Source organism: Pecten maximus, chromosome 19, assembly GCF_902652985.1.
Source record: "Pecten maximus chromosome 19, xPecMax1.1, whole genome shotgun sequence".
NCBI lineage: Eukaryota > Metazoa > Mollusca > Bivalvia > Pectinida > Pectinidae > Pecten > Pecten maximus.
This window is the reverse complement of record NC_047033.1, coordinates 12,427,441-12,451,794: the sequence shown is the minus strand read 5'-3', so window position 1 is coordinate 12,451,794 and position 24,354 is coordinate 12,427,441. Positions and strand designations below refer to the sequence as shown.

Genomic DNA, 24,354 nt, shown 5'->3' with positions numbered 1-24,354 from the left:
AAAAAAATAAACCAACACAAAAAAAATCACGCCTTTTTTAATGTCACATGACCCACTGGGTGTTATAGCCTGAGGCACTGGGTGTTATAGGCGTATGGTGGCAACTGCCTCTTAGCATTGTGTCAATGGGGAAATGCGGATCAAATGTAAAGATGATTATATCATCCAATTGGTATTTCGATTAAATTCATCTCATTGATTGTATGTGATCGTAGCTATGGCATTACAAGTTGAGTGTGAATTATGTTCGCGTGTGTGCCCACATGTTTATGTTTGTTTTAAAACCCATATTTGGAGAATGACATTTGTTTAAAATAATACGAATAAAGAAAGCAAATAATTAAGTATGACGTCATCATTTGTATATTTTGCATTTTCATCTACAAGCATAGCAATACACTGATTTACTTAAATCATGACCTGATATTTTATAACTTTATTCATGAATATGTTTTATGCGTAGATTTCAATATCTCTTAGCGATAACCTTATATGTAATTTCTTAATTCATGAATATGTATAAGACCCAGATTTCAATATATCTTAGCGATTACTTTGTATGTATTGATCTAATTTATGAATATGTATTAGACCCAAATTTCAATATGTCTCAATTATTACCTTGTATGCATTAACCCTGTTCATGAATATGTATCAGATCCTGATTTCAATATTTCTTAGTGATTACTTTGTATAATGTATTAACCTTATTCATGAATATGTATCAGATCCTGATTTCAATATTTCTTAGTGATTACTTTGTATAATGTATTAACCTTATTCATGAATATGTATAAGGCCCAGATTTCAATATGTCTTAGTGATTACTTTTTATGATGCATTAATCCTATTCAAGAATATGTACAAGCTCCAGATTTCAATATGTCTCAATGATTAACTTGTATGTATAATCCTTATACACAGATATGTTTTAGACCCAAATTCCAATATCTCTTAGCGATTATTTTGTATGTATTAACCTGTTCACGAACATATATCAGACCACGATGTCGATATGCCTTAGTGAGTCCTTTATATGTAATTCAGCGAATCGTGAAATCATATGCCAGTGATGCACAGATAATTAATTTGTTTTGGAATTAATTCTACACAATGAGTGTTTGACGGACCCTCTACATTTGAATTGCGGTTGGTGGTATCGATTTGAATAATTCAGGAATATTGATAATCTCAGTAAGTACTATCAGAAGTTCACTGTAAGACAATCCCAAGTAATATGAACCTGACCAACCACTTACCTAGACCAACCTCTTACAAAATAAGATGTTCAAGCGACAAGAAAAGCAGCAGATCAGGCACAGAAACTTTTTCTTTGATATAGGTCAAAAGTCAAATGTAGGTAAGAGTGACCTACGTTTGATACATAACACACCACCTTATCTTGGTGAACCCGTAACCCAAATATATAAGTTCCAGTGAGCCCGGACAATCTTTTCTTTGAATTAGGTCAAAGGTCAAAATAATTTTCCTTCTACATACTAATTTGGTAATACTTATGATCATTTAACTAGAAATCTATAGGAAATGACTAATATAGGCTAGGCCTGTTGTCCAATCCCTTTTGCCAACACCTAATCTAGATGATATTCTATGTAAACTATGCCTTGTTATTATACTTGTTGTGTTGACAATAAAACATTTTGAAATTAAAGGTCAAAATAGATCAGTGACCTACTTTTGATACATAGCACACCTCCTTATCTTGGTGAACCCGTAACCCAAGTATAAAGTTCTAGTGATAAGTTTTTTGGGAGATAGATCCCGGACAATCTTTGCTGTGAAATAGGACAGAGGTCAAAATAGATCAGAGTGACCTAGTTTTGGTTCACGACACACCGCCTTGCCAAGGTGAAGACGTGGCCCAGGTATGAAGTTCCAGCTACAAGTAGTGAAAGATGTAAAGCCCGTACAAGGTACTGTGCGGAAGGACGGACGGACACAATGTAAATCTATATTCGTACTGGTCACAACTCCCCGTAACACAAAAAAAAGAGAATTATCACATAAAACCCGATATAGTTACAGAAAAGACAAAACGTAAGATTTAAAAATAAGCAGAAATATATTTTTATTTTCATAAACGAACTGTAACATCGAATTTAGTAGTTGAATATAATGACATAAAACAACATTAGATAATGAATAAAAATAAGAAGCATGAGCACATATCCCGTGCGTTAGAGATGGCCGGGTAAAACATTATATACGAGACTTACTATAAGAAGCAATTAAACGTTTTACATAACCACCATATTTAACAATAAACTAAGTGTTCCCATTTTTCATTTTCCCTTTAATTCGGTCATATGGGATCAAAATTTTGAAGTTCATGATGCATTTATGTCACCTGTCCCTAGATTATAGATTGTTTTGTTTGTTTTGTTGTTTTTTTTTTTTGGGGGGGGGGGGGGGGGGGGGGGGGGGGGTAAAAGATAAACAGAAAAAGATAATTGGGAATTAAATAAATATATAGCTGAGCAATTCTCAGATTAAACATAAACAAGAGATCATGGAAAAAGGAAAAAACATAACCTCGAAGGCGTATTCATGTGGATATTTCTAATCATTTACTTCTTTATGCCCATACATTTGTTCTTCTAGAATCCCAGAATGACAAAACCATAACCGTCACATACTCGCGTGATGTTGTGGTTGAACATGATGGAAGGGTTGTCTCTTTTTATATTTATCTAGAAATCGCAAAATAAAATTGAGACGAAAAATATTATTAATATACTGTAAACGTACTTCGATATTTTCTAAAGAAGCAGTATATAGGAAGTGCTATTAACGCAATCATAATGCATGATGATTTAGGATGGCTTTGTGTGAGTTGCATACGCGTAGTGTGTACTTTAGGAGACAGTGATATGTTCGTGTTTGTCTCCTTGTGATAGAGCGGAAATGATGCCGACTTGACAGTGCTACCTCACTGAAGCATACTGCCGAATACATCCAGCAGGGCACCACACCCAATCTCTTTATATCGGCAATAGGTGGAACTGGTGCCTACTTTATAGTGCTATCTCACTGAAGCATACTGCTGAAGACATCTAGTAGGGCACCACGCAATATACGGGTAACGACAAAACCAGTCGTTCCACTCCCAAAATACGTTAAGCAGGAGTAAGAACTGCAAGGAGCTTCACCTCTGGACTAAACAAACTAAGAAATGTTATGACACAAAATCCTGTATAGTTCCTTGTTTTCTGGCTTCTCAAAGACCGAAAATATTTGTGATCAGTCAAATCAACAAGAACACAGCCTCCTCAGAATATATTGACCTAGACTACAGATGGGAGGTCGAGGTTCGAGAAGGCGACTGAGTTCCATAGCGTTTGCAGCAGTACTTTTCAAACATCTGGGTATTGAAGATGATATATATAATTGGGTTTGCAGCACTGTTGAGCGGGGCAAGGCTCTGTATGAAGGTACTGATAGCAATAGTTTGTGGTGTTCCATTTTGAATGTATCCATAGGCAGTCAGCAGGTCATACACAAAGAATGGGCTCCAGCAGAGGACAAACGCTGGAATTAATGAAATAAACGAATATCAACATTTCTAATAAAATATGATTTATTTGATAAAACGCTTAAAGTTATTCATGAACGTTATCAAATGAAATGATTAAAACTAATTATGCTTAATGATAACTATCAATAAGTTTAAACGATATTTTGAACAAGAATACTTTTCGTTATACATTAGCGCAATTCCCTTAAAATCCATTAATGTCTCGTATGACAGACATCTCATGACTTTTTACAATTAAAAAAGTGTTTACCTAAAACAATAACAAATGTAATTTTAATTGTCTTTATCCTCGCTCTTGGAATGATCCCTCTTGAACTCATGCTTGTCTCTGTCCAGTTGCCTCGCCTTCGACTGCTGTGTAACACTACTGATGGAGATCCATATGTTTTTCCTGTAAATAAGTTAAATTATTTACTGTAAACCTATTATAGTAAAGATACAATAGGCATATGTGTATAAAACTGTATGTATGGACAACACAGCTTACTCTTTTGATAACGAAATCAATAATTCTAACTTAAAATCGATAAAAACGAAGGCAAAATATGAACAAAAATATAGATTCCTATTGAGATTCTTGAATATTTACAAGGATGATAAGACCGACCAGTTGACCTAGTAGAGTAAATGTCATATGTCTCAACGTCGACACAGGCCATACCAATCGAGTTAAAATCAGGGTTCATAAACAATTAATAAAATAATAAGAAAATTTTATGTATTTTTTTTTTATATAACATGAGTTGACTTTTAAACATATACCTGTCTTCGTTAATCAAGTTTTTTCCCTAACTATGCAGTTTCCTTATTCAAACTCATAAAGTACTGTATCTTCTTGTTACAAAACTGCACATCAGATATCGATATTGATTCCGTCATTAATTTCTGTCTTTCTTTCAAAAGAAATATAATTCTTTTAAATAGCTTTTGTTTGTTTTCAAGATAGGTTAATTGGTAAAATAATATAATAGGCAAGCAGAAACTATCCCCACCATGTACGGACGAACAAACAAGAATACAACGGAATGAGTCCGTAGCTTACTGGTTTTCATATCATCAGAAATATGTTCATAGTGGAGGGTAACATAATTGCTAGCTAACTCTGAAACATATGTTTACTAATTAGCTTTAAATAATTACGAGTTATTCAATTATGGTCAGTTTGTTGTGTTATTTGCTAATTCCCAGTCACAATCCGTTCTATGTAATGTTACATGTATATAAAATCAGTCGTTATATGACCTCTAAATACGCACAATAACGAGTTAACATCATAATGATCTCGTGACTTACCGTTTCCTTGAGCCGTGGCCAGAAGGTAGCGCTCGCAGCTATATTCGTGCGAGGACAATGCACCTTTGTTTTTCTTCCAGATGATGCAGATGATAAACATGTATGATGACATGATTATGAGGGCGGGGATCACAAATATAGCTATAGCAATAAGCGTGATGTAGAGCTGAAAGAATATGAATAAGCCTTTTAAAAATATCTACATTCAATCCTCAATCAGTAAAGTAAAGTTCACCATGATAAATTATGACAACGTGGACACTTAGTTAGTTTTTGATTTACGAAGTTTTAGACAAAGCACATAAAGGATGAACATGGCAGACATGGTAAAGAGAGTATTTGAGTAAAAGATTCAAGGTATTGACTACATAATTTGAGATCCTCAAATATCTTATCAACGATATCATCTTACCATCCTTGCACTGCACTTACGTTCTATGAAATGTTTTGCAAATTAATACATGTTGTCAAGCTGTATTACCTGCACTATAGCATTCATATATCATCATGTTGACATTTACGACCAAATTGCAGTTTGATATCTGTTCTTTTTAAGGATTTCTTAAAATATAGAAAGGTTCTATTGTAAATCATTTATCTGTTGAATTGGAACACAGCTAACTCTGAGTAATTTGTTCCAACAAGGATTGGTGTTATCAGGTGTTAATAGTTCCTCCACTTTTCGGGATGCACCTTCAAAGTGAGTATTTGAGTATCCAAAGTGATAATAAGAACTTCAAGATACGTGGTAAGTCGAAAGAATTGTCAAACTCTGGGCTGGATTACTTCTGCCTCCATGTTATCTAGGGAAATGCTTCTACTTATAAAGACATCTTCGTCCTTTTTTTAATAAGTATGCTTCATTTCGTCGAGCAACATCAAACAGACCTTTACACAACGAAATCAAAATGAGAGGTTTTAGAGTTAGATATTCATTACAGTTGTGATAGTCGAAACTGACTAAATGTCCATGTATCATTGATCCAATCGACAAATGTCAGGGAACAATTAAAAAATGAATTTCAAATGGCGCTTGTAGTTTGCTTTTGTGTAATAGCAATGCAAAATGTTTCCTCTGGCAATGATAAGACGACAGCAAGAAATTGACAGACACTCTCATAATACATATCTGGCTGAAATGACATCTAATTTCAACAGGTTCTATTAACGCGACTGATGAGAGTGTGCCGTTAATGCTAATCGCGTTGTCCAGCCGACGTCACTGCAGAAGCATTGGTACTAGGCCAAAATATAATATCGATCGATCTAGGTCAGTCAGCGATAAGACCATGGGATCCCCGAGATTGCTTTTGGAATCTGAGAGAACAAACGACAATTTTGGTTTCGCATGATTGAATCGATTTGGTTACATGTTTGGTGCTATTGTGAATCCTTTGGGTGGGATTTGTTTGATTTTTTCGCTGAACGGAGCCAATATGCATCGACAGCTCAATACCAAAGGTGTAGTTTGATTATAAACATAATCTACACACAGGATCCTTTGTTGAAAGGTTGGCGAAACATAAGCGGTTATAAAAACGTTATAACTTCAATTAATCAAATTGAAATTAGAAACCCGTTTAAATCATTCTATTTCATTACATCTCATAAATAATGAAATGAGGTCGTTTCATTTACAAGGCATAATTCTCCAGCATGCAATGCACATGGCACAAGGACAGTTTGAATTGTCTCTTGGACAAAGTACTTCAATTCTGATCGCAATAAAACTCGGCAGTTGCAATGATATCGTGTCAGGAAAGATAAATATTCAATGTCACAAGACCTCAATATTAGCAGTGTTCGAGGAACTTAACCTTGCTTGCAACAAGTATTTTCATTGCCTTGAAAATCTATGTTATCAGCGCGTGACGAAAACAATGACGTCGTCTGGGGGATCAGAATATTTTCCAGGAGGCTTATAAACTTGGCATTCTTCATTAACTAGCAATGCTCTTTTACAATTGTGTAACCTGATTCTTATGTTATAATTTTATTCAGAATTATTGAGAACAATTGCAAAATGCTCTGACACAATAAACAGACTATTGGTTTGTTTGGTTTGTTTTTGTTTAACGTCCTATTAACAGCCAGGGTCATTTAAGGACGTGCCAGGTTTTGGAGGTGGAGGAAAGCCGAGTACCCGGAGAAAAACCACCGGCCAACGGTCAGTACCTGGCAACTGCCCCACGTAGGTTTCGAACTCGCAACCCAGAGGTGGAGGGCTAGTGATTAAGTGTCGGGACACCTTAACCACTCGGCCACCGCGGCCCCAACAATAAACAGACCCCACATCCTGTATTCTGTAAAGGAATAGACAGGAAAATATATTTAAAATCAAAATTTACTTTTACAATCTGCATACAAAAGAAAATTCACCAGAAGTCCTCTGTTAAATGTTGATTTACGACAGAAAACGGATTATTAGTTTAACTAGTGTCTTTTCCTATTTGTATGAAATATTCGTGGAGTCTGTTATTGTCAGTAAAAATTTTTTTTCTTTGTTAAAAAAAATATGGAGGCCATGTGCTTGATGAAATAATTAAATACATTCCCTCTTAAAAAATTGCGATGTGTTCGTCTGGTGAAAAACTATCACTTTTTGTACCTTCCACATCCATGGTTCTGGAAGAAACATCCAGCACTGCACTTTGAGACCGTCCGCACCTCCATCCACAACTTCCTCTTTGAAAAGGTGGAGAAGTGGCAGTGAAAACAGGAAAGAAAAAAACCAACCCAAGCTGATAAGTACCCGGTAACGTTTGCCTGCACGAGAGAAAAATTGATTACATATTACATGAAGTATTCAATAAGTAATATTTCGAGAAATACTGCATACACGTACATATTGCGTTGACTTATGGCGTATACATAGGCAAAATGTCTTCAGGTTAAATTCAGGTCAAATTCAGGTCAAATTCAGGTCAATTGCAGGGTCATTTTTTTCCGGTCAAATTTCCCTTCACGTGAAATTGACCTTATTTTTAGGTGAATTTCAGATCAATATTTTTTCAGGCAAAAGACATTTTGTCTGTGTAACTGTGCTGTATACCTGTTTCACTACCGTTCCTAAATTATACTTCAAACATACTTAACTGTACTTAAATATGCTTCATTTCCAATAAAGGGTAATACTGAGTGACTGAAAACAAAGGAAGACAGAGCAATGAGGAAAGAAAGGGAAGACTTAAGATCCCAATGTTGCAATGGAGGTAGAATATCTATTTTGATCTCTTCGATGTCCCCTAATTTGAAGATAGATATAAATAGAAGAATATTCCAGATTTTTCAGGGTCCACTTTTAGTCGCCTTCTACTATCAATATGCAATGGGATACATCGGGCCTCGTTCTAGGACTCTCCAATGTCCGCTGAACAGATCATAAAGGAGAAACCACTCTCGATCATAAAGGAGAAACCACTCTCGATCATAAAGGAGAAACCACTCTCGGTCATAAAGGAGAAACCACTCTCGAATCAACAGGTTGGTGGCACAATTATTCGGCTCTTACGACCCGCTGTGAGATACAGCAGGCGTATTCTTTCTCTGTTTACCAGTAAGGGTTTCTTAAAGGTCAAGTTTCTCGATCGATGTTTAAGGGATCTTTTTTTTCTCTCTCTCGTTTACTGGTGAGTAAACTGCAATTTTTGCAGATATTTTAAGTGACACACGTTAGTGCGCCAAGTTAAAATATCTGTGAAAAAATGTTTACACACCAGTAAACGAGAGAAAAAAAAACCTGTGTTTTTATTAAATGCTTTCAAAAACCAAATTGACAGTTTTGGGGGGGTTATAAGAGTAGACGTAACAGTTGGACAGGCAGGAATCGCTAAACAGCTGATTCTAATTTGGCAGGAAAGGATGTTCACTACAGGAATAACAAAATATAGTTCCAAAGTAATATCAGTTTTTTTAATTAATTCCTGTAAGATGTTTCAAATATCATATTTTTTCATCGTCATATTTTTGTTACTACAATATTCCATTTACATTTTATTGAAAAAAAAAACCGATAACAGTCATTGCGCCTTCACACGAATTGCACATGTGTGCGTCGGTCAGGCTATGAACAGTGTATTCCCACGAGTCAAAAATGTTTAACTCTTGTCAACGATGCTTTCGTTAATAAGGTAATATACCGAACAAGCAGATAAAATAATGAACTCAACCTCCGTGTTGCATATGTATATGCCTCTATATTTTCTATGTAACTGTGTCTATATTTGGTATATAACTGTTTTATATTTGGTATATTACTACCTCTATATTTGGTATGTAACTACCTCTTTATTTGGTATATAACTGCCTCTATATTTGGTATATAACTGCCTTTATATCTGGTATAAAAATGCATCTATATTTAGCATGTAACTGTTTGTATATTTGGTATAAAAATGCATCTATATTTGGTATATAGCTGTCTCTATATTGGGTATATAACTGCCTCTATATTGGGTATATAACTGCCTCTATATTGGGTATATAACTGCCTCTATATTTGGTTTGTAACTGTTTGTATATTTGGTATAAAAATGCATCTATATTTGGTATGTAACTACCTCTATATTTGGTATGTAACTGTCTCTATATTTGGTATATAACTACCTCTATATTTGGTATAAAACTGTCTCTATATTTGGTATATAACTACCTCTATATTTGGTTTGTAACTCCCTAGGTCTCATTATTGTCATCATATCATTATAAAAGCACTGTTACTACGTTTTTTGCATTTATTGATTTTAATTTGACATACTTCTACACATCTTTTAAGAGTTTTGTTGTTGTTATTAATACTAGATTCTAAACACTTAAGGTCATTAATGCCAATAAAAAATGGGTATAAAATGAAACAACATCTTTGTTGTAATAGTGCAATATTACGTTAGACATATCACCCTTTCTTGTCTTTGGGTTTATAATAAAGAATAGAAAGTATGAACACGTTTTGGAAAAACAATCATAAAAAATGGAAATCTTATGTATGTTAAATGATAATTTCTTTCAAATCTTGCAAAAGACTGAACAAATCGCGAGATGCAGCACGATTCTTTGCATGAATCTATTTCATAGTGTGGACTGGAATCCCACAATTACCAGGACATCTACATAGCAGGGGCTGGTGTCACTTTAAGAATAATTATTGATTAAGTCTATTACATAACATTTTGTTCCACAACATGATGACACCCCGGACGGTCGGAATTGCTCAAGCGTAACCAACTTAATTCTCTAGTTACCTTCGCCATTTTCTCCTGCCTATCCGCACCAACATCAGCTCTATTGTATATACAATATCCTAGAATCAATATGTTTTATCCATTCTAACATGAATGCAGTCAATTGTAAAAATATTTACTGATGATTAAAATAACATTGATGACAATAAGAATATCCATCACGCCAAGCACGGAGTGAAAACGCTATGGTTTGTTTTTAGGGGTCTAACGTCCTCAGTACGCTTTGGTAAATCCTGCTAACATGAATGGTCGTGTGGTTATTTGTGAAAACAGCCCTTACGTATTAATGAGCAAAAACCGATATCATCCCTGCAGGAACTCGAATTATTAAGGTTTAATAAGTATTTGAATCTTACAATTATAGAATTTAATATTGATTGTACTGACTCATGCTGAGATTGTCGGAATAGTCCGTGTTATTCAATGTCTTCATGCTTCCCCGTGCCGCAAACACATATGTAGTACCAGTTTTGCCGCCTCAACATGCAGTTTAATTACCTTCGTTACATTAAAAACAATTTGGCTCGGAGGAAGGTCAACTAAGTGTCACTATTTGAAGTGCCATTAAGCGAAAAAATTCACATCCTTTTGATAGGAAGTTACCGAATGCAATACCAAACCAAACATAAATTGGGCACTTCTTAAGAGGTTATTGAAAACAAAATCAACATACTGCTCGATAGTCTACCGTTTTGATACTTGCGTTCTTTTTTTCTTTCGATATTCCACCTTAAAGGGATATCCCATACAAGATGCAACATCTCTTGCTGTTTCGTACATTTAAAAAAAATCATTTCAACACTACTTTTATCAAAATATCTTTCCTTATGTCAGATAAGTCACTGGATCATAAACTATATGCAAACTATTAAGTAAATACAATTGTGTGTCCACGTCACTTGTAATTAGGGCTGAGAGAGCAATTTCATTTGTTTCTCCCTGTCAAATGTCTATTGTTAAAAAAGTTCTTACTCTTTGGCTAATACAATGAAAACCTGTTGTGACGTAGTAAGGAAACATAATAAAAAAATATAAACAAAATATTGTTATCATGGAGATTCATGAAAAAGTAAAAGGAGAATAAGACCAGGTGTTTGAGAGGAGAGTAAGTATGTTTTGATCCATAGGAGACATTTGCCATACAGATCTAAGTCAAATCGGGGTTATGTCACATTCTCAAATGAGGATAGGAAAGAATTTCCACACATCAAATTTAATAAAATTGTTCATATGATAAATTGATAGGTATTGCTTCCATAAGATCCGAAATACATACTTTTGTATTAAAAATATCCATTCAACAGTTTGAAAAGGAGACAGTTCGTGTTAACTCTCCGAGTTACATTGACGCATGTGGTTGTTCAACACAAACTTAGTACTTACTCCTTGTCTGCAGGTTCATTGGTTTTGCTATGGCCTCCAGTCGGTCTATGGTCAGTGCGACAAGTGCATAACTAGATCCGTAGATAACAAACGTCTGCGTGAACTTGATCAATTTGCAGACAACGTTCCCAGCATGCCATTCGATTGTGATTTTCCATAAAATGTCAGTCAGAATGAAGAAAATTCCAACAAGTAAATCTGAAGGTAAAAGAAAAGGGTTGGTTTATCAAAACTTGAAAGATACTTTCCGAACAAGCTATGTATGAATTAATCATGTCGCAAAGACCGGCTTGTCCCTTTATCAAGCTATGACTGAAGGAGCGATCTGTATTGTTGTCCTGTAGCCTACAACGTCGTGACGAAAATGTCTATGTTCATGTCACTCGACCCGGATCGGTTCTCCTATCAATAGAGAGCATATATACACGGCACCAGATAGGCTACGGTAGGGTGTAAGTCAAGCATCCTCCCCTGTTATGGAATGTCTTGAAAAGGGACCAGTTGGTCTTAATATATTGCGACACGTTTAACACATACACTGTGTAGAATGCAACATTTTAGTTTTAATAGTGCTATACATTTCTCCTTAATCATTCAAAGAAATGTATTCGAAGTTATTGATGACATTTGTTGAGACTTGTTGAACGATATATAGATATGTAAGGTTGTCTGCTTACTTTGATAAGCAATTATGTGGTTATTCATTGTACATGTATTTAAACTGTTGAAGAAGATAGGATGGATGTTATTAAACCTTTTGCGTTGTAAGTAAGGGCACTGGTATGGACATATTTGTATGGAACAAGCCACCGCCAATACCATAAAAACAAAGTATTACTGCATGTTCCCGAAGCTGCCAATGCTTAGGATACTAAGTAATCATATTCTGGAGTAACACATTGATGATCGTCTCAACGACGGCACAGTTCAGTATGTGTTACAAGCTTAATACCCAAACGTAAACGTCATTTGTTTAATTTCTAATGTCAATTTGTGATAAATCAGAAATAAATATGTTACGTTATTATGATATTGAGCAAGATTCCTGACCTCTGCTGTGGTTTTATTTTGAAAATACTTCAAACGTGGTAAAATACACGATTTCATTTTTCTTTAATCACAAGGCGTTAAAGTTAAGTGTGATATATATCAATAATAAATTAATTAGTATCCAATCAAATCTTTGACAAAGTGGCATCGATTTAAAAAAATGGTGGATAACATGTAATTATTCATTCTATCTTTGTCAATATGACTAGATGATGGAGCACAGCTGGGCAAAATTCGTTGATACATATTTACAAGAGGAGAGTGTGTAAACAAAATACTTTTAGGAAAAAACATACTGATAATTGCTGAAGCAATATATGTCCCCTAGCGGCCCCGCTATCTATTCTGGTTCTTTACAAGTGTCTTAAATTTGATCCAAAGCACTCAAGGAATGACACATCTAGAGCGCTGACAATGATATTCTAAAAATAGCAATGGTGACTTGACCAAACAACCCTGCCCGAAACTAGCTTGTCTAACATATCATGGTCCTTAATTAGTGTGAGAAGATTGATGAAAATATCTCAAGTGGAACTTAAAGGAAGTGACATTGACCCAGCGACCTTGACACTCATACTCAGAGATATTATTCGATCCTAAGTACGAGTTTGATGTTTAATGAAAACCAAGGATGCCGCTAGATTGCGGGAAAAGAATTCTCTCTCAAAAAAAAAAAAAAAAAAAAAAGGAACGGTGGCTTTGAACTTGACCAAACAACCTTGTAACTCAATTGTCCGAAATATTATGGTCCTTTGAAATTGTTTGAAGTTTGACCAGAACTCTCTCAAGGAACGAAGACACTAGACAACGCTGAGGATGTTCTCAAAATAGTAACGATGACCACGAAATTAAAGGCTATCATCCTGAAACTCGAGTGTGTCCGAGATATTATGGCCCTTTATCAGGTCCGAGATTTGGTCAAGCGCGCGTACATACGTGCGTAAAAAAATGGACGGAGAGGAACCTCCGCCCCCGGTTTTGCCGTAGAAAACTAAAAACATAGAACCTTCATCTTCCTACGCACTGACCAGAGACAGGCCAGACGGCGGAACAATTACACACTTACCATCAAAGACGTTTTTGCTGGACTCAGTCACACATACCTTTTTGACGCAAGTTATTACATCTTATTTCATTCATGTCCCTATATAATTGGAATCCTTGGTATGTGTTTAATCGCGTTTTAGGTCGCAGAAGCCGAAACGTCACGTTTGAGCCTTGGGCGAATTTCACTTATATCGGAGTAAACAGTCGTTAGAATAAATACATTTTCTCGGAAGATTTACCATGATGGCATTTAACAAACACGGAACAGGGTCTATATCTCAAGGAACTAGCTCCCCTGGATTGGTATCATAGGGAACAAGCGACTTATATATGGCACGAGCTGCACTTTATAGGTCATATCCTCTAAAGGCTTATTTATGAAACTACATCACTTAAGTACTACGAAGATGATTTTCGTTCATTCATTCATTCATTCATTCATCATTCATTCATTTTCTCTTTATATCATATCCATTTTTCGTTTTCAAAATTTCATACAATGCGTAATCTAAAATATCTTTAAAGCATAGCTAGAACATAATGATATTTCGCATACATTCGTCAATACGAAGCAATCGTCATCAACCTTATAAGAAAACAGACGAAAAGGAGACAAATCACAGAAAACGAAATCTATAGAAAGAAGGACGAAAGTAATTTTACTTGGCAATGACCCGTGCTCCCTACATGTCAGCCAGCTTTCCAATCAGTTCCGAGTTAGCGAAGGACGCTATAACTCATTCCGGGGAATTCGAGCTAAATCTAATAGAGTGGACTTCCCAAAGGATACATGTCGAGACTGTGAAATGTATCTCCTTTCTACTATATACGTTACACTATATAAAACCCCTTAATTGTATTACATTTAAGTAAGTTACAAATAGAGTAAGCTATGAATTGTTAAAAGGGCATTCCTTTGTCCTTGAGTACTTGAGTACTACGAAGATGATTTTCATTCATTCATTCATTCATTCATTCATTCATTCATTCATTAATTGTATTACATTTAAATAGGTTACAAATAGAGTAAGCTATGAATTGTTAAAAGGGCATTCCTTTGTCCTTGAGTACTTGAGTACTACGAAGATGATTTTCATTCATTCATTCATTCATTCATTCATTCATTCATTCATTAATTGTATTACATTTAAATAGGTTACAAATAGAGTAAGTTATGAATTGTTAAAGGGGCATTCCTTTGTCTGAGTAAAGTTTAGATCGTCAAAATTAAATTTACTGGAAAATATGTATTTTCTCCGAGTTGTTAAGGTTATAATCCTATCATCATTACGACAGTTTTAATCTGAAGATCAACCAATGTTCCTCGAGTATTAAGGCCTGAAAATTCTTAATTCGACCCAAAGTGTAACTAATTACCGCAAAGTCATACGGTATTTGTACACGATACACCTTTTCTCTGTACATTTCGGTGTCTATTTCATTACGTGAAGGCACATCCACTCATATAATCATCGTTCGGAAATAGACTTCATCAATAGAAATCGTGCATGTTTCGCATGTCCGAACGAAGGAATGCACCTTTCAATCAACATTAGAAAGGCCATTGGGGCCAAACAATGGTGATTAAAATGGGAATAAAACGAAACTACACTTAACAAACGAAATGTTTAAATAACCATTGGTTTTAAATGTAAAAAGTGGCTATGGTTACTCATATCTTGTGATACACACCAACAGCTTTTAGATAGGTCACCATATTGTATATGGTAACACTCTTGAAAATAATTTTATGACTTGATCAGCTGCTGTAAAACCTTTCTCTTGTAGGTTGTAGATCAATCCAATACAATAAAATGGTATCCAAGTAAATGGTTCACTGCATGTGAAGGAACTGTCGTACAACATAACTGTGATAATATGGGAAATATAAAGCCGGAGTGCGATCCTTGCCGGAATGAATGCCCCCACCCTCACCTCTAAAATTAGCATTACACAAGCAATGGTAACATCTGAAAAAATATATGACGAAATATGCTTTCAAGTATTAATTAATTCCTGTAATGAGCGATACCTAGCGTTATGGATTATTTAAATGGCTTAAAGATCTCCACAATTTTATTGCCATAATTTATTTGACAATGAAGGGTCACACAATATGTTTTTGCTATCTTTACAACAGTCTCCATTACTAGATGAAGTTTCAATCAATTCACGGGAAATGACTTCAGGTTGTAAACGATATTATCAATATATATATATTATATATATATTTATTGTTCACGACCACGATACATCTAGCGAAACGGAACTCCCTATCGCAATACCTGTGTGGTTGTGTATAGGTTACTAGGCTTCAGGTGATAATGAATTTATTGTTCTGGTATATATTTTATCCATTATTTTTTTTATAGAAGAACAATAATACCAAAATACAATCGTAGGTTTATGACCTTTCGTTTTTACACTTAAATACGTATCTGTCAGTTAGATGTCTACTGTATATAACTATATGGCGTAAGATACGACTAATTGCGTGGCCACCCTGCAAGGTAGGGGATGGTTTCTACGTCTGGTCAGAGGACACATTAGAGAGCCCCAGAATAAGGGCCGGTGTATCTTACTGCTTGTCAATCGTAGAAGGCGGCTAAAAGCGTCGCCTAAAGAATCGAACATGTTCTTCTGTGCCTTCTATTCAGGAGACATTGAAGAACCGCTGCTTTGATTTTCTTACTCTAGGTATCTCCTCAACAACCGTCCTCATATTTTTACGAGCGATATTTTTTGCGAGAAAACGTAAAATATCGAAATATTCTGTAATACAAGGTATTATTAATTTAAACGGAAAACCATTCAATTGTCTTTTTATTGCATTTTATATACTTAAAACCAAAAAATAAAAACATCGAAAAATCAGATATGTCAAGAAGTGGGGGAATCAGTTACATAATTCATGACGTCATTTCTATATTTCTATATTTTACTGGCAAAAAATGCAATAAAAGAGAAACTCAAATTTAAAACGTAAATATAAGTATTAAACTACCGTCTTTGGAAAGTTATTGTCCTATATTTACCATTGTATGGCACTGCCACTATATAACCCTACCAATTCAGTTGCGAGTTCACCAGCTTATGAACTGCCAACTGAAATTTGAATTTGAAAATTTAAAAATAAAATATAAAATAAAATAAAAAATCGCAGATGGTAAATATAAGCATTGAACGGCTTTCAGTTGGCATTCATAGTCAATATGAATGCCAACTGAAAGCCGTTCAATGCTTAAATGATTATCACAGGATGGCAGCCTTGTAATGTCTCACAACAGTCGGCGATCTATTTCAGACACGCAATCTGCGACGTATAACTCGATGATTGATAATTTCATTACTGTACAGGAACGCATTAGACATATCCAACCTTTTTGTGATTGCGAATTTATTTTCTGATCAGATTTAAAAAAAAAAAAAAAAAAAAAAGTAAATGCTGTTCGGTAGGTATTAAAATGGCTGGTACCAGATCAAACAATTACGAAAATCGTTATCATTGGTGAGCTTAATTCGTTTCTGAACATTCTTTTATCCACCCACTACCTTTGTAACAGCAGGTGTAACAGATGAATTTTACCAGATGTCCACATTGTATGATCGTAAAAAGCAACTTAATTTAGGTTCCTATCACTTCTCTTCCTGCTACACAACTTTCTTCTGAATATCTTCCTTGACACCGCCTCTTTATTTGAGAGCCCGCCCCAGTGAGGAAGATCATCCCATTGCCAAAACGCACCAGAGTCTATAAAAATGGTAGTTGCTACCCCTGCTTAACGCTCAGCATTTTCGGAGTGTCCGTTGTTGGTATGATGTGCTCGTTGTTGGTATGATGTGACCGGATGGGGCATCCTCTTCGGCAGTGTGCTTCGGTGAGGTAGCACTATAAATTGGGCAACAGTTCCGCGCTATAGCAAGGAAACAAACACAAATTTCATAGTGAATTTTATGAAATTTGTTGTAATATAAACATTATTGGACATTTTACATTTTCCATAATTTTGGATTGTTTTCACCGTCTAATAATTTAACTACATCTCAACCAGCTGTCTGTCTTTTGAAAGTGATATGTATAATTCCCTTTTTTCTCATTGTTTTCGGATTTTAGTTTAGTTAGATTAAACCGCGCAATATGTATGTACATTTATCTTTTGATGTTAATTGAGTTACTTAACTGGTCCGGCCAGGTATGACACCAAACCTCGGACAAAGGACAATTAAGCGTATTATCTCACCTGTCTGAAATGTGACCATCTGAGTACTAAAATGCCACCTGTCAATCATATGTATTAACTCTAGCTTAAATACTATGTGTAACGTTTTGTAAATTTAATTAGAACCTGAGTTCGGACTGCACGGGTCGATTTTCGGATATTCCGTAAATCGCCTGCCGACTCTTAGAAAGTTTAGTTTAATAGATAATATATCTTGGACCGTATTTTAACATCTCTGGATTTTATATAGAGAGTAACTTGCCACATTAATTTGTATAAGTCAAATTACGTACAAGATTCCTGGAACCTCTACTGCCAAGCGATATTCCCCAAAACAAGAAAAGAAACCGATCATCGGAATCACACGGAACTGGAATTACACCAAGACTGTGTTCGTCATATTTTGGAACTTTCCAGAATAACGTTGTAACAGTAAGTCAGGATGACATCGTGTTATAGGTGTGGTAGAAACTTTAACTCTAACCACCTGATGCACTGTCCTGCAAAAGGATGTTAATGTTTTCTTTGCGGAAATTTTGGACATTTTTCTAGAATGCGTTTTGCACGGAGCAGACAATACAGTACAAATTGTGTTACAGGATCGTTTTCTTGGACCATGCAGCGTCCACAAACGTATCGACGTCCTGTTCCTGTCCGCATATCTTCGGACAGCGAGTCTGTGGTGCAGGTAACGCATCAGAAACAGAACAAATCTTCCTCTAAACGGCGACGAGATTCCGAAAGGCTCAGGAAATTCCAAGACACGAAACAAGTACTTTCTGTTTTACCATTTTATTATATTTCTGCCGATGAATTTGACAACGAATTTCCGAAAGAATCTTCCTTCACACATCAGATTAGAAATCTCCAAACAAAACTTGTACGTACAAAGTCAACAATTTCGACTATTTCTGTAAAGTGCGCGAAGCTTGAAGAAACAAACAGAATTCTAGAAGACGAATGTTCGCGTTTGAAAAGTGTCACCATCAACAATTACGTGTCCCAAATAAAGGAACTTGAAAAAGCTTTAGATAATAGACAGAAAATAATGAAGAGCAAGGACGAGACAATAAACAGCTTTCACATAACAGCCAAAGAAAAAGAACAAACAAGGAGACAGATATCAAATTTAAAATCGAGTTCACATCCGCACATCCCTCAGTTGATGGAAGAATGTCTCATAGGGACATTTTAGCCAATGTCTGGACCGGGAATCAATTTTGTGCCACTAATTTCATTGCAAGTAATGTCTTTAAAGTGGCATTAAATTTGTCCAAATGGCAACTTGTAAAGAAATAAAGCAGTAATGTTTACCGACAAAGTAAATATAGTTTGCAATATGGATTTGCAGGCTCTGAAACATACATCACAATTACTAGGCTTGTTCATGTAATAAGAAAGTTGAATGCTCAAGAACATATTAGTTACTAAATGAAGGAAGTAAAATTGGCTTGGTTTTATTTAGTATTGTTTAACGTCCTATCAACATTTAAGGTAATTTAAAAACTGCCTACCCTGTGTGCGAGATGCAGGAAGTAGTGTATTCATGTATGTTTTTGGGAGCGTTGGCATGTATGTTTTTGGGAGCGTTGGCATGTATGTTTTTGGAGGCGTTGGCACGTGTGTTTTTGGGAGCGTTGGCATGTATGTTTTTGGGAGCGTTGGCATGTATGTTTTTGGGAGCGTAGGCATGGTTGTTTTTGGAGGTGTTGGCATGTATGTTTTTTCCTCCTTGCGATAGAACGTAACTGGTGAGACCAAATTTATAGTGTTAACTCACTGCAACATACTGCCGAAGACACTCAGCAGGACAACCCTCACGGTGACGTTATACCGTCAACGGTTGAACCGATCATTATACTCTCATCAGACTGAGCGCTAAGCAGGTGTAATTAAAGTAAATATTGTACAGTATAAGGCCACATTTAAAACTTAATTAGGAACAGAGTATGTCGTACTCTGAAGTTTATGTATAAAAGGAGGAAGAAAACAAAAGGTAGAAACAGAAATGACATGAAAAACTTGGCCCAACTTAGCACCGACGTATCCGTTCCCGACGATTCCCTTCTAAATTTCCACACGGCTGACCCTAGTTATCACTTTTTTCTAGAATCACGAAATAGATGTACTGTATGGTTTTATATAACTGATATGACATAAACTGAATCCATTACTCAATTCAAAAGTAAAAAATTCAATTGTCTTGTTTTTCTATTGCAGCATCCTTAAGGTATTGATTGGCTCCAAAGAGACGTCACAGTTATTATAATGCAACGCGGGATATATAGATGCCGCCAACTTTCGTCATCCTTACAAATTATCGTAACAAGATAAATAGTATCATGGATTCGTGAATTTGGCATTTCTCTGCTAAAATAGTACATCAATACGATATTCATATCCCTACATCATTCTACGATTTCCCGTTGAATCGTGATCGCAGTGGCCGAAGTGGTTAAGGTGCCCCGACACTTTATCACTAGTTCTCCACCTCTGGGTCGCGAGTTCGAAACCCACATGGGGCAGTTGCCAGATCTGACCGTAGGCCGGTGGTTTTTCTCCGGGTACTCCGGCTTTCCTCCACCTCCAGAACTTAGCACCAAGGCTGTTAATAGGACGTTAGACAAAACAAACCTAAACCAAAATTTTCTGTTGACCATTCCTACCTTTTAATATATACTGTATGACGATCTCTTACCGATTAATTTTCTTATCACAATAAACTGATAACTTTTGTCCCATGCTTTTAAACCCGACTAAGTGTGTTTACAGATTGGTGGGAACGGCTTGAGTCGTCCGGAGAACACGACTGATGTGGTCGCCAAAGACATTGAGTCATTGATTCCCGATCTTTTTCATTTACTTTCCCTAAAATACGTGATGATCCTAAGTTTACTGCCAAGATTAAAGACTAGATAACACAAAGCCGATGTGACGGAAGAAAACGAGCCTGTCGATGAACCCCATGTCATATTACAGGAGAGGATATGTGGGGAACATTTTTGCAAACTTTGGAAACATGATAGAATATCCAACCTACCTCCATCAAAAGCCATATTACAAGTCTGTCCGAGGCAGTGTCCTTTACGGTGTACGAGTGGTCGGATGGCGGATGACCAGCATGCAAACATATCGGTCATTTTGCATATCGGTCGTTTTGGCATCATTTTGCCGCTCACCTTTGCTTTTTGATATGTGTATTTATGGGTTTTAATGTTTATTTTAGTAAAATAATACTGAAGGCTACTCACAGAGGTGAGCCCAAATGTTTTGCCATGATTATGTGTCATTGTTATCTGTATATAAAGCAAACAAACCTCGCATCATTTATGGTATTTCTATATTATATAAAAAAGGAGTGGAGTAGGTTTTTCCTTTGCCATGGAACATGAGTTCCGCCTACATTCCCTTGTTTGGTATTGCATACGGGTGAACTGTTAAAGGTCAAACCTGATTGGTCATTAGTGCCCACATCTTCATCAGAAAAATTGTTAAGTATAATTATGGGAAAAAATAACTAGAGTGTCTGTTTTTGAAAACGAAAACCTCCCTCCCTCCCTCCCTCCCATCTAAGCAATTGATATATATTAAAATATAATTTAATACTTGCATGAGCGTATGCTACTCATCGTTGCCTTTTAATGTGTGTATTTATACGTTTTTATATTCATTTTAATAAAATGATACTGAAGGCCACCCACAGAGGTGAGCCCAAATATTTTTGCCATGATTATGTTGTTATTTGTATATAAAGCAAACAAAGCTTGCAGCATTTATGGTATTTCTATATCATATAAAAAAAAGAAGTGGAGTAAGTTTTTCCTTGACATGGAACACAGAGCAAAAATGCATATATTCTCTCATTATGTTTAGAGGCATCAATTGAAAACTGAATTAAGCTTCTACAAGGATGTAAACCCTAACCAAACAAATCGCTGCTTATTGATAAGAAAAAGAAATTTTATTTATCTTCTCAACAGTTTAGCGATCTTGGATTTGCACTCCATTCCTAAAGATTTATTTTCGCAACCCACGTATCAACAACACATGTTTAACTTCGAATTTCTGTCAATAATCCCTTAACTAATGCCGATGATTTCCGATAAGTGTGATTCGCATTTATTTTGTAGGATTTGGTTCCCTATCTCCAGCCTCAGCTCTTTACATATTTATCCAAGTCAGACTTCGTCTAATCTCACCAAGCACTTGTTTTTTTTTTTATATTTGAGCTAAAACGCTTGAATCTGATCCATGGAATACATGCGGATTACACATGTGTTAGTGTAGGAAGCCACTACATTAATCTATAAAATGACCCTCGACATCTGAAAACGGAACTTAAGTTTTATGTCACGTTCTTGGAATTCCTGTAAAAAGGACCATTACAAAATAGTGTTACCGATTTATCAGGATGACGGGATAATGTGTTTCGTTTTATCGTTTTCTGAAACACTTAAAGTCGATCTGATCTGTTACTGCACGCCACAATCCATATAAAACAGAAGAAATATGGCTGTAAGTTATAATATGACAACAATCAGCTGTCGTGTAGACCTCAAATAACAGCATTATTGCATGATTAGCAGCCAACTACACTGACACATGATATTGAATTCAAGAAATATTAGGAACACTCTGAGAAATTGAACACCAACCAGGCGGAAAATGTATCACTTCGAGGTAAAAAAAATAAGACAAAAGCCAATGGATGAAATGTGTGCTAGGAATAAAACAGGCTGAAGTTAGCAGCGGATTCGTTATTCGTTATAGAGACCAACCAACCATTTGTTTTCCCATAGACTTTAGTGTTAACGTTTTGGAGTATTTCATTCAAATTCTTGAATTCAGTATGACAATTATGGTTTATAACAAAAGTTTAGGGTCTGATATAACGCCTAATCAAAAAAAAAAGTTGGGTCCTTCAGCTCAAATTTTCTCCAGGGTAGCCATTTTGAAAATAGGTGAATTTCGCAGTAAAAATTCTCAAAAACCTTAAATGTTTACCTGTTTATTATTATTACCTGAACTTTGGGAAAAAAATCAATCGGACTTACGAAATTAATATCAACATTTCTTATTGATGGTAACCTATCAGGCTACATATCTATTTTCTCACTTCATAACATACTGGCCAATCAGTGGCTGCCAGACATTTTATCCTTGGCTCAACTTTCTATACACAGGGGCTGTTTCAAAAATATATTTTTTCAATTGGTTGGTTGTTCCCTACTGGGGATTCGAATAACGAATCCGCTGCAAATAACGAATCCGCTGCCATTAACGAATCCGCTACCAGCAGTGGATAGGGGATTCAGTTTTTTTTATGTTTAATTGATATTTCTTTTTATTGACACTTTGACATTGGGGTTCAAATAATGAATCCGCTGCAGCAGCGGATTGGAGATTCAGTTTCTGATGTTCAATTGGTATTTTTCTTATGAAATTATGATAGGAGATTCGAATAACGAATCCGCTGCTAACTTCAGCCCGCTTAGGAATGACAGGTATTTGAATGTCATTTATGTGGGAAAATGTAGACTTTAACCCAGAACCTTCAAACCGTGGACTGACACTTTAACTGTGTAATCTTTTTTGATCAGCGGCGGTCAGCGAAACCAAGTCCCGTTACATAAACAATCTATTGTCTTTTGCTTGGATGAAGATTTCGATTTTGAAAATAATAAAATTTATAGAATTAGTCGGCTATTGTACCTCCCAATCTAGGTTTTGACATTTCTTTAACCATTTCAGCCGTCTCCAACGAATCAACACATTAAAATCATACCATCTCTGACTAGTCTTAGAATGTCGAAACAGCTGTATGATGAATTCATTACTGGCTCTACTATATCGAACTCTAAATTTGTATTGAAAGGTGTTTTTTTATCTTGCGTATCTTAAGTATAATCCTGAATGACACCTTAGGCATTGTGAGTCATCAAAGACAGAGGCAAGCAGTGGAAATACAAAAACAAATGTACTGCCTTTGTGATTTCAGATACAATGTTAGTACCAAAATGTGTCTTTAACGATAATTTCAGAGCGTATATTATGGGATAAAAATAATTAATTTCCTCTTTCCAGGAACCCAATCCATAAATTAACCTCTTTGACAGAAATTGATCATCGTGAACTTTTAGGAAATTATGCCAGTAAAGCATCACCTGCTCCAATACGAGTTATATGCCAAGTATAATGTTACATTCGCGGCAGTGTAATTAAAATTTCTTAGACTCTATATTTGATATTCTATTAGCGAAAATCCTCACTAATTCAAATTATTGAACTACCAAATAATTATAGAAACACCTCGCGTTGATGGAGCACCCTTAAACTAAAGAAAAAGGAGAGGAAAACTATTGTCACCTCATTTTCACCGGTAGAGAACTAGGAGTTCAAATATCTAAATATACTATTCAATATATGTAGGAAACTAGTTTCAGAGACGGGTTGAATATGAAAAATGAAAATGATACTGGCTAGGGTGTACCTGTAAACTAAGCAAGGTCAATTAGCTAATTAGATGTAGTTAGGGATTCTTATCAAACCATAAAAAAAACGATGG

The 24,354-nt window shown here is 35.6% G+C and overlaps 1 protein-coding gene across 1 annotated transcript in view; it reads right to left on the bottom strand.

Moving 5' to 3' along the window:
- Positions 1-2,452: 2,452 nt before the first annotated feature.
- LOC117318157 (cardioacceleratory peptide receptor-like) overlaps positions 2,453-24,354 on the bottom strand; it is a 77,599-nt gene continuing 55,697 nt past the window's right edge. The window contains exons 3-7 of the mRNA XM_033873173.1: positions 11,473-11,670; positions 7,458-7,615; positions 4,850-5,015; positions 3,807-3,947; positions 2,453-3,549 (exon numbers count right to left, since the gene is read on the bottom strand). Coding sequence (XP_033729064.1) covers positions 3,311-3,549; positions 3,807-3,947; positions 4,850-5,015; positions 7,458-7,615; positions 11,473-11,670 — 902 coding nt within the window. The 3' untranslated portion in view covers positions 2,453-3,310. The remainder of the gene's footprint in view (positions 3,550-3,806; positions 3,948-4,849; positions 5,016-7,457; positions 7,616-11,472; positions 11,671-24,354) is intronic.